This window comes from Nelumbo nucifera, chromosome 3 (genome assembly GCF_055504915.1).
Source record: "Nelumbo nucifera cultivar China Antique chromosome 3, China Antique-T2T, whole genome shotgun sequence".
In the NCBI taxonomy this organism is placed as follows: domain Eukaryota; kingdom Viridiplantae; phylum Streptophyta; class Magnoliopsida; order Proteales; family Nelumbonaceae; genus Nelumbo; species Nelumbo nucifera.
The window spans coordinates 60,033,890-60,045,973 of record NC_142651.1 but is presented as its reverse complement, the minus strand read 5'-3'; the positions used below and the strand labels follow the sequence as shown (position 1 = coordinate 60,045,973).

The 12,084-nt window shown below is 42.9% G+C and overlaps 1 protein-coding gene and 1 pseudogene across 8 annotated transcripts in view; one reads left to right on the top strand and one right to left on the bottom strand.

Annotated features, from left to right (window-relative positions):
- Window positions 1-5,802, bottom strand: part of LOC104602181 (putative serine/threonine-protein kinase PBL26) — a 53,189-nt gene extending 47,387 nt beyond the window's left edge. For 3 of the 8 annotated variants that reach the window (XR_016083910.1, XR_016083911.1, XM_088900701.1), the window contains exon 1: window positions 4,814-5,796. Coding sequence is in view for 6 of the 8 variants with exons in the window: in XM_088900701.1 (XP_088756827.1) it covers window positions 4,814-4,961 (148 nt within the window). In the remaining 2 variants the exon portion in view is untranslated. Of the gene's footprint in view, window positions 1-1,817; window positions 2,124-4,813 lie in introns of those variants that run through there. The other 5 variants (XM_010265781.3, XM_010265782.3, XM_010265783.3 and 2 more) reach the window with 4 other exon arrangements.
- A 1,074-nt stretch (window positions 5,803-6,876) lies between these two features.
- On the top strand, window positions 6,877-7,935 carry LOC148801252 (uncharacterized; annotated as a pseudogene).
- The last annotated feature ends 4,149 nt before the right edge of the window (window positions 7,936-12,084 follow it).

The window sequence follows — 12,084 nt, the reverse complement described above, 5'->3', positions numbered from 1 at the left end:
CAATTGATTGGATTAATCCATTGAAAGTTCTTTTGAGGTGGATAGGATCCACGGAACATAACAATGGTTCTTTTCTTTTTATCTGTTTTATCACATTTTTTGTGGTGGATGGGATCCACCAGATATATGTGTGTGTGTGTGTGTATATATATATATAAATTGAGATAAGATTTTGAGTTCTAACAGAACTCTAGAGAGAGAGAGAAGATAAGATAAGATAAGGATTGATAATAGATAAAATTTAAAGGGATAGAAGAAAAAGATAAGACCTGTACCTGTGTACACTTATCCTTGATCACTTCAATCGACAGAACTATAAGTTCCCTCCTCTATTTCCTCTCTTCTCTCCTTTTTTTCTCTCTTTTATCTCTCTCTTCTCCCTTTTCTCTATCTGCCACCCATTTTTCCTCTCCTCCCACCCTTATATAGAGGAGACAGTTATGGGTAGGGAGGTTAGAGCAACCTCCCCACTCTTCATACGTGTGGGGGTTGCTTAACTCCCCCCATAAGTAAAATAAATTAAATTTTAATTTATGTTAAGTGGGCCAGCTGTCAAATCTGGCCCCTCAAGCCTTATATTTTTTTTACATCATATATATTATATATTTTTAATCCTAAACAATGCTCAAAATCATTCTATATGGGCTATAAAAATTCAGTTCATTTAAGAGACAAATGAATTCCCTCCATATCGTAGTAAGGAGGAAATTTGCCTGAACAACTGTGTGCCTGTGTGGCCCTCACAGCCACACTCTCTAACAGTGCCACAACCACCATTGTTTCTACCACCACCTCTTCCTTCCATAATACCACCATGACTACCTCTAAAAGCGCAGCCAGAACCTCTAACTGCAATCATTCCCCTAACACCTCAACCACCACTACCACCCTTGGTTGCTGCTAAAGAGAATCTCTCTGAAACGGTAGAATGATCACTTTGGGGTTGGGATGTCCTTTGGATACAAGAAAACACCTTAGAAAGGCAAGGAAGATCACTACTACCCAAAATCTGGTCTCTCACATGCTCAAACTCAGACCTCAATCCTGACAAGAATCTAGTAATATCCAAATGTTCTCTCTGCATTTCTTGTACCTTCCAAATAGTAGAGAAATGCTAGCAAACATTCAGCTAATTCCTCAAACTGTTTAATGTAGCATAATATTCTTCTACACTTTTATCACCCTATTGAAGGGAAAAATAGTCCTGATATAGTTTGTAGATCCTTGTCAGATTGTCCTAACCTAAATACAACTACCTGGCATGCTCCCAAATTTCCTTAGCAGTATCCAAAAACATGATACTAGCACTGACGTTATTTCCCATACTGTTCCATAACAAAGTCATAATATGTGCGTTTTCTTGCACCCATTCCTTGTACCCTTCATACCCATATTTAGGTTGGTCTTCCTTGATATATTTTAACTTGCCTCTTCCAATTAAGGAGACTTCCACATATTTATGGTACATAATTTGTACCATTGAGCTTAACAGTAGTTAACTGAGTGTTCATAAGGTCGGATTATACTACTATAGCCAACTTGGAACTACCATTGGAAGCAGCCATAGGTAAAATATGGTACCAACCAACAAGGGAGATAGCTACAAACACCAAACACAAGACAACCAACTCGCTACAGCAATTTTAAGCCCAAAAATGATGAATAAAGCACCTTGTTGCGGTAATTTGCAGCCCTAAAACTGAATAACAAGCCACACAAGCATTTGTAAAGCACCAAATACCACATACACCATAGAAAGATAACACACGAAATCACACACTACAAACTGTCATAGAGACTGCACCAAGTACACATACCTGCTTTCATTGCTTGGACTGCAGCAAGGTGAGGACTGAGCACACCACCACAAACTCCTCAAACAGACCAACTTGAGGCATTAAAGCCTCTTTTCCTAAGGGGCGACCAGTCTTTTAAATCCCTTTTCCTATTTGAATTGAATATAGGAAGTTCTATATTCCTAGGGCGCAAACAAGGGATGTAAACGGTGAGAGTCAAGTTCACAGCTCTGATACCATATAGAACTTTAGATTTTATAGTAAAGTTTAAAAAGGGAAGAAAGGAGAGGAAAGTGATAGGAAAAGTGTTTAGTAACAGTAGAGAACAAGGAGAGGAGGAGAGAGAAGAAAAGTGTGAAAAGGGTCTCTAAGGATTAAGATTCAAACAAGTCTTCTCCTTTTTCGACCTAAACTTTGTCTCCCTTGTAATTGGTCGCACAAAATACAGAAATACCCCTGTTAAATGATTCTTAACAGGAGCCTTACAAAGACTTTTACAAAAAGACAAAAATGCCCCTTACAGGGATAAATTTTAACATACACAAACAAAGAACCAAAACCAATATCATCATTATTATCATCTAAACCTTGTCCTAACTATACAGGGTCAGCTACATGGATCCTGCTTCGCCATTTGTTCTGTTCGATGCAATATCCATTGTTGAATTATGAGTGCTTAAGTTAGGGGTGTTCACGGGTCAGGTTGGGTCGTTTGTTGGCTTTTTGCTCAACCGAACCGACCTAGTCGGTTTGATAAACAACTAACCCGAAACCAACCAGTTATAAGGGAAAACCGATCCAAACATGAAGGGTCGGTTTGGGTCAGTTTTTTTGTTTGGTCGAGCCATTTTGGGATGGCCAATTGGTCATCCTGGGTGATTTATTGATTTGCAATCTCTTTTTCCTATTTTGTATACTTATTGGCTGATTTGTCTCATTGCCTATTTGAGTCAAACACCATCTTTTTCTGTCATATAGGCTGCTGAGTGCTGCATCTATACTACCCCAAACCCAAAGATAGTTGCCATTTTTGTGTAAGTCTCTTCAACTTCAAGACTATTACAAAAAAGTAATGAATGAAGGGGAGTCCAATTGTCTCCAACTTCAAGACTAATGTAAAAAAAGTAATAATTAAAGTGGAGTCCAACTGTCTATATTTGTAAAAAGTATTGTGTAAAGTCTTAAAAGTGGAGAGAGTCCCATTGTTTCTGTACCAAAACCAGAAGTATCCGACTTCTATCCATAGTTGGTTCGGTTCGGGTTGGTTTCTATTTTCAGAGTGAAAAACCGAAACCAACGCAAGGGTTGTTTATATTTATAAACCGAAACCGACCAAAAGTTTTGAGAAACCGACCAGATCGGGTTGGATCGGATCGGTTTGATTGGTTTGGTTCTTCTTGTGAACACCCCTAGCTTAACTCATTATTTACTACTTCAACCCATGTCCTTTTCAGTCTCTCCCTATCTCTTCTAGCCCCTTCAGCTTGTAACAGATCACTTCTTCTTACAGGTGCTATAGGTGGTCTTCTCTACACATGACCAAACAATTTTACTGTACTTTCTCTCATTCTATCACCTAGTGTAGCTACTACTAGGTTCCTTCAAATGATGTCATTTCTGAACCTGTCCTTTCTGCTTTTTCCAATCATCGAGTTCAGCATTCATGTTTCTACCACATTTTTTGGATATGTTTTTTGGCCACCCAACACTATGCTCCATACAAATTGCTAACCATTTTAAAGAATTGTTTTAGATCAGTAAGGATAATTTTTATTAAACTTCAAATACAAGGAATTAGAACAAGTTGGAAAATTCTCCACCAGAAGAGACTTTAGATCTTTGCCCAAAAAATATGTTGTCTTGTAGTCCCTTGTTTAGCCAATGTGTCCGCCATCCCATTTGCTGTTCTTCTCACCCATCTAAAAGTAACATCATCTCCCTTCCTAAGGATTCTATTTCATTGATTGTATGCCTGTAAACCCATGGGATTTGGGTACTATTCCTTGTCCATGAGATAACCACTTGTGAATTCCCTTCCACTTCCAAGTTAAGAAACCCAAACTGCTTAGCAAATTTTAGACCCTGAAGTAGACTAGACAACTCTGCTGTCACTCATCACCATTGGCTATAGGTCCTGAATATAATGCAAGCACCTCCCCTTCTGAGTCTCGAAAGACCCCTCCCATCCCAGCTATTGCCTGATTGCCTATTTAGCTTCCATCGAAGTTGAGGTTTACACAGTTGGCTGCTGGGTGTCTCCATTCCATCATTGTTCTTTCCCTTTTTTTTTTTGATGAATATTGTTCTTTCCTTGTTTTAAGCTGACATAGCCACTTCCTTCCACTTTCTCGGAATATCATTTAGTGAGAAAGATTTAAAGTCCTCCATTGACTGTACCCAATGTGCTACTTTTATTTTTACTGTTTCCAGGATTTCCAATTCTGTCCTACTCTTTAAAGAATGTATTCGCCTATTACATAAGACTCCATATGCAACTCTCCACTTTGTTCATGCTGTCCTAGTTCTATGGGTAACATCCTCAATCCCTCCTTCCTTGTTATGAATCATTGAACCAAGGGAAGAAGTTACTTTGAGTTATCCCTTTTTTGGTATGAAGTATAAACATTGAGTTATCTCTTGAAACGTCTGTTTTATGGAAATTTGTCAAAACATCTGTTAGTTATGAGACTATACCGTCACATGGTTTGCCCATGAATTTCAGTCTTATATCAAGGGTTGCAAAGCTGGCTAGGAATTGAGAGGACTGAAGGTGAAGAGGGATTCGATAAGATGACAGAATGATGATTTAGGTGAGTTGACAAGATTCAAAAATATAAATTTCCTCTTAATACATTTGAGCATATTCTATGGGGTCCTTTCAAATGAACTTGTGATGGCTAAATTTATTAAGGATCTTCTTCATTTATTTGATGGACTGTTTAAAGGGGACAAGCAAGAAAATATCATACATATGAATATTAAAGCCGTAGGAAGAAGGAACGAAAACAAATACTTACCAGACTGGGAAGGTGGATCAGGTTGTTTATTAGAAGTCACTGATGGTTCTATCCTGCTGCTATTTGCTCTCTTTGCTGCCTTCTTTAGTTGGAACCTAAAACAAGGGAAGCAACCCATGTCTTGAAAGTAGTGAACCCAGAAACCCATAAACTATAACCGATTTCTCTGATGTGGCTCTTTCAATCTCCACTTCCCCCACAAGCCAGGAAGTCCAATCCAACCAGGGGAACCTTCGAACAATTTCTCTGAATCATTTAATACATTGAGGGGAAGATTTCATCGACCACCGAAAGAACACGAGAAATCAAACAGTGATCCAGAACTCAAACAGGGCAAGATTTCATCGACCACCTGATTAGCAACTCGATTCAAAGAGATGAAAAACATAACCCACCAAACCCCAGGTGTCAAAACTACCTTGTAGCTATGAATATTCAATATGTATTGCTGTAGTTCACCAATCTTTAGACGACCACGGAAACTGGAGACCAAGAACAAGTGAGGAAAGCAAAGCGGAGGTCCTTCTGGGAATGAATGACCCCGAAAGAAGATTGTGGAACTCAGAACAAGAAATCATTAACCGAGAATCCGAGATAGCCATTTTTGGGCATGGAAAATAAGGATAAAAAAATGGGATACTCTTCTTTCGGAGAGTCCTCCGGATAAAAAGGGAGCCATTTTGAAGGTGTCTAACCGAAAACGAGGGATCCAATTTTGCGGGTTTGGAAAGGAATCCTTGTGTTATTGCCGCTGAAGATTCTGGTTAATCAAGGTAATCAGAATTAAAAAATCCAACTCTAGCTAAAACCATACACGCGCATTTGACCGAGACGATTGAGGACACGGGAGAGACGAGATACATTAGTCCAGTATAGTCTTACCGCCATTGTCCAACATATATGTGACTGAGGTTGGAATATTCATACAGGGCGCATTTGACCGAGACGATTGAGGACACGGGAGAGACGAGATACATTAGTCCAGTATAGTCTTACCGCCATTGTCATATATGTGACTGACGTTGGAAAATTCATGTAGGGCGCAAACCCACCTCAGATTTGACGTATTGATTCCCATGCTTTTTAGAATGTTGTGGTTTTCTTTAAATTTTTAAAATATAAAAGTGAAATGTATATATATAGATATAGATATATACGTTTTATTTTAGTTCATCTCAATTTTGCAAACAACCAATAGATAAAAGTTTTTAAACTATAAAAGTGAAATGTTTATATATAGACATAGATATATACATTTTATTTTATTTCATCTCAATTTTGCAAACAACCAATAGATAAAAGAAAGATAGAGTTGATTTTTTATATTTATTTATGTGGTATGATTATTTCAGTTTCTATAAAATTATTGTCTATAGGAAAAAGATATTAGGGTTTATTGGTCTTAAAATTTATGGGTTTTTATTGTTCAGTCCACCTCTGAAATTCTAGTTCTACGGTATAGTTGGGGGTAGGTACCAGCTTGTAATTGATGCCAATTTACAGGCGGGTATGGGTGTTATAGGTGGAGCTGTTTATAAATTTGAATTGTTGTAGGTTTGTTGCTCATATCAAAATTCTGAGGTGGAATGCATTCTAAAAATCCCTAAAATTTATTGTTCTATGGAGTTATACAACACGGGGGTAGGGATGGCATTTTTCCCTATCCTCCCTGAGTACCCAACCTCCTCGACCAAGCAGAAATGGGGATGGAAACTATGTTAGCGGGACAGGGTGAGGATTGGATTAAATATGTGTATATATATATTATATTAAATATTTAGTATTGTTTATGCTATTTATAATAGGGAAATCTCTTAAACTACCCCTATTGTTTGTAATTGACTAACTCTATCCTCACTATTTACTTATTGTCTTAAAGTATCCTTAACTTTTCTGACAATTGACACGTTAATAAACACTAACGGAAAAAAATGAAATATCGAATTTGCCCTTCACTATTTATCAATTTTTCAAAATAAAACCCAATTGATGAAAAACCCCTAATTTCCAATTTTCCAAATGCAACCTCCAAAACCCAAAACCGTATTTGAGACATCTCCCTCATGTTACTAGTCCTCACTATCACATATATGTGCCACCTCAGCTCGAATCCTCAACGAACAATTGTCCCCCTCTAGCAATAGCACCGGAGGCATCCAATCCAGTTGAAACGGCAGTCCCAGATAGAGCACCTGTGTCCACTTCTGTCGCTGATGTAGCACCTATGGGCCCACCCGCCATCAAGCAACCAGATGCTACTCTTTCTACATCTACTACTAGTGCCACCATGGTGAATGCGAACCCCCAGCACCCATTATCCTTCTTCATGCATGACATACTTAGTGGGTTGAACCCTCTACCGGTCAGGTTCCCTTTACAGGCCAAATGGTGTGGTACTCCCCGTCAACAATGACATTCCCCTCAACAGCAACATCAGTGCAATTATCAACAATAACAACAAGCAGCTCATCAACTGTCATTCAGAACAATGGTAACAACATCATAAATGGTGGTTTTGGGGTTCCTTTGGTGAATGGAGCCCAACTTCCTACAGGGACCACCATCCAAAAGCTCAGTCTGGATTCAATGTATGAATCCAAAACCCCTTTTGGTCGATATACAAGGTTCTGTCCCGCTTCGGGTTGAGATGGTAGGAAACTCTGTAACAATCTTTATGTCACGGCCTATCACCTTGAATAAAAAACAAAGAACTTGAAAAACATTTATGGGACGGTTATAGATGTTCATCTGATCTGTTTCATGGGGAGGCTGGAGTTGGGGATTCTTCCTTTTTTTTTGGTGGAAGACACCGGACGGTGACTTGAAGTAGAAGACGCGTTTAATTTTTGGAGGTTTGCAGCCTTGTAGAGGATTCATTTGTAATCTTTTCCACCGCTAAAAGAACCAAGGGTTGCAGCTTTGCAGACATGCATTGGGAGCTAGAACTTGGATTTAGTACCCACAATAGGGTTCCTACAAATTATGTGGATTTAAAATCCTTTGCAATAGTGGTTTGGGGCAAGCTGAGGAGAACAACAGAAGGCAATTCAGAAGGTGTCTTCAACTTGACTGCAACTTATTCTTCACCTCCTTCTCACCAAACTTTTGTCGTTCAGAAGTGATGGTACGCGATTTGGTCACTCCTAACTGGAAGTGGTTGCGCTCCTATCTAGCGATGGACGAGAGATACTTGTGAGGAAGAAGATGAAGGAACCTAGGGGACTCACCCAGCGGGAACACTCCGATGGTTAAGTTAGTAACCAGATTGAAAGCTGGGAGAGAAAGAGAGAGTTGCAGAGAAATTAAAGAGCTAGAGTGATGATCATGCAATACCTTCGCCTCTGGGGGTCGGGGTCTTTATATACTGGTACCCTGACATGTCAGGTGCAACCGCCTCCGAATCTCTGTTGTGGCGATCTGCTGTCAAATAACGGCTTGGAGTGGCTGGCCGTTATTTGTCAGAACAGAACTGGCGGGCAAAGGTGATCGCTGCAGGGTACGGTCCTGTCAGACGAGGAACAACCTCTAGGGTTGGTAGACACGACGCTGCCAGGCGAGAAACGTGGGTGTAGTCTCCAGGTTTGGCAGGTACGGTTGTCAGGCAGAAAACCCCCTGCGATACGCCGAACTACTCTGCAGTGAGCTACCTTACACCGAGCTGCTGGTGATTCGCCGAGGTGCTTCTACCCGAGGCAGGTCTCCGAGGTAGCCTTCTTAGGTTTGGACAGGAGTGAGCTTATTCTAGTTAGGGAGCTGACGAGCTTAACTCGAAGTGTCTTCAGTTCGGGGTGCTCCATACTTGGGAGAGTCTTAGCTCGGGGTGCTCTCTACTTGGGAGAGTCTTAGCTCAGGGCAATGGTGTATTATCTTGTAGAGAGCTGCCATTTGCGGCGAGCTGTCAGGCTGGGTTATAGAGAGCTCGTTACGCTGAGTTGGAGCAAGCTCGTTATGTTGAGTTGTCACTTATATCGAGTCACGTCCACGTGTCCCCTCGTTATGAGGTCGGGGCCAAATCACCCTCCATCAATTGCCCCCCACTCCCCGAGCCAGGGGTCCTAACTTGCTCGAGGTTCAGGCCGTCCAGTCAGACAGTTCGCCAGTCGGACCAGTTCAGTTGCTCGGCTCAACCAAGTATAACCCAGGTCGCGTGTGGTTACGCGCAGACGTCACGCTAAACTAATTTTGACCTCGAGGGTCATGCAACCGGTTTTCTCAGGAACCATTAGATCTTCTTGATCTCGACCGTTGATCCCCTAACCTTGCGGCTATAAATATGAGGGGACCTGAGTCATTTTCTCCGCCATAAGTTCACTAGCATTCGCCTTGAGGTCGCAGTTAAAAGTTCTCAGCTCGGGTTTTCTAGTTTGTCGGTCTTTCAGTTCGGTCTTTCTTCTTGGTGAGTCTCCCCTAGCTTTTCTTTTTCAGTTTAGTTCAGTTCGTAGTTATGTCGCAACATAGTTTTGATAGTCTCTTGGATGAGCACTCGGGGTAGTCCGAAACGGTAAACAATATTCTTCCAGAAGAAATTCTGCACACTTCGCGCCGTGATCGTTGTGAGAGGTTCGGCCTCCACCCACTTAGTGAAATAATCAACTACTACCACTAAGAACCTCCTCTGTCCTGTCGCTGGTGGAAACAATCCGAGTATATCGATCCCTCACTGTGCAAAGGGCCATGGGTTGGTAAGGTACTTAGGTCGGCGGCGGGCTGGTGGTGGATGTTGGCATGCTTCTGACACTTGTCACACCTTCTCACGAACTCAATCGCATCTGCCTTCATCATTGGCCAATAATATCACTGTCGTAGCGCCTTCTGGGCGAGAGCCCTGCCCCCCATGTGTCCGCCGCACAAACCCTCATGAGTGTCGCAGAGCATGAGCTCGGCTTCGGAATGTCGTAAGCAACGCAGATAAGGGAGCGTGTAGGATCTTCGGTACAGCCGTCCGTCTATCATGACGTATTTGGCTGCCTGACGCTCTACCCTTCTGGCAGCATTATGATCTGCAGGGAGGGTCCCGTGTGGCAGGTAGCTCGCGAGTGGATCAACCCAGCTCGGCTCTACTTGTACGACAGGAGCGACCTCCTCTGCTCCCCCGAGAATGTTAGGCTGAGGCAGGTTCTCTATGTACACGGTTCTCATGGTGTTATCGCTTGTGCTAGCTAATCGGGACAGGGCATCGGCCTCAACATTCTCGGATCTCGGGATCTGCTTGATGAAGTAGGACTGGAAGTTGAGCAGAGCCTCTCTGACTTTGGCTAAGTAGGCGACCATGGTTGGCTCGCGAGCTTGATATTCGTCGGTGACCTGGTTGACCACGAGCTAGGAGTCACTGCAGATAACGATGTGCTTAGCTTTTACCTCATTCGCTAGGGCTAGCCCGGCTATCAACTTCTCGTACTCCGCTTCATTGTTGGATGCAGCGAACTCGAAGCGTAATGCGTACTCCAATTTCACACCACTTGGCCTGTACAGAACGATTCTAGCCCCGTTACCCTGCTGATTTGACGAGCCATCCACATGGAGGATCCAGGGCTCCTCATCCCAAGTCGGGTTCTGTCTGACCAAGAGAGAGGCCGCGCTGGTTGAAGCTTCCTCGCTGTGCTCGAGCTCATCCGACCTAGGGACTTCGGTGCTGAAAGTGCATTCTGCGACAAAGTCGGCTAAGGTTTGGACCTTGATAGTAGTTCGCGGCTTGTACTGGATGTCGTACTCGCTGAGTTCGATGGCCCACTTCGTCAACCTACTGGAGACCTTGGGCTTGAGCAAGACTTGCCTCAGAGGCTTATTGGTGAGGACGACGATAGTATGAGCTTGGAAGTACGGTCAAAGTCTCTGAGCTACAACAACTAGCGCGTATGCCAACTTTTTGTTCTCTGTATACCTCGTCTCTGCTTCCTACAACACCTTGCTAACATAATAGATGGGTCGTTGGATCCGATCTACTTCTTTTATCAGTACTAAGATGACTACCATGTCACTCGCGGAGAGGTACAGCTCCAAAATATCTCCCTCCTCGGGTCGGGTTAACACCGGGATGCTAGAAATCAGTACTAAGCTGACTACCACTTCGGTCCATTCGAAGCCCCTGCTTCTTTTAATTGCCTTGAAAAAAGGCATGCAACGATCTGCCGATTTAGACATGAAGTGGCTTAGAGCGGCTATGCGGCCGTTCAACCTCTGAACCTCCTTCAATTTCCGAGGCGGTCTCATATCTAAGATGGCCTTAATTTTATCAGGGTTGGCCTCAATGCCATGTCGGTTGACGATGTAACCTAAGAATTTACCCCGAGGTGACACTGGAAACGCACTTGTTCGGGTTTAATTTCATGTTAAACTTGCACAAAATTTCAAAAATAGAATGCGTATCTTTTATTAAATCATTCGAAAACTAGGTTTTGACGACCATGTCGTCTACATAGCACTCTACTTTTTTGCCGATCAGTGGCTCGAATAATCGGTTTACAAGTTTTTGAAAAGTAGCCCCGGCATTTTTCAGCCCAAAGGGCATGACCTTGTAGCAGTACAGGCCTAGTTCGGTTATGAAGGCCGTTTTCTCCTCATCGGCAGGGTCCATTCTGATCTGATTGTAGCCCAAGTAAGCATCTAAGAAGCTCAACAACTCATGCCATGAGGTCGCGTCCACCAAACGGTCTATCTTGGGAAGTGGGAAGCAGTCCTTCGGGCAAGCTCGATTCGGGTCAGTATAATCGATGCACATGCACCATTTACTGTTGGCCTTTCTTACCAGAACGGGGTTGGCTACCCAGAACGGGGTTGGCTACCCAGCTCGGGTAATGGACCTCCCTGATGAAATCGGCTGCAAGGAGCTTCCCAACCTCCTCGTCGACTGCTCTCCAACGCTCTATGGCTAGGTTGCGTTTCTTCTGTCTAACGGGCTTAACTACAAGATCGGTGTTCAGTTTGTGAGTAATGACTATGGGGTCTATGCCGGGCATCTCTGCCACAGACCATGCAAAAACATCTAAATTTTTAAGTTGAAAGCTTACCAGCTGAGATCGCAGAGGCTCCTCAATTGAAGCGCCGATCTGGAGAGTCCGAGCTAAATCGTCTGTTGAAGTAGGTGCAGCGACCGTCTCTTCTATGGGCGTAGCTCGCTCTTCATGCTGCTCCGCAGGTCGCTCCAACTCGAAGTCGTCGGTCACCTTGGCTTTCCCTTTCAGAGCGGTGACGTAGCATTTGCGAGACTCAAGCTGGTCGCCCCGCACTACCCCAACTCCGAAGTCCTTTGGGAACTTCATAGCCAAGTAATA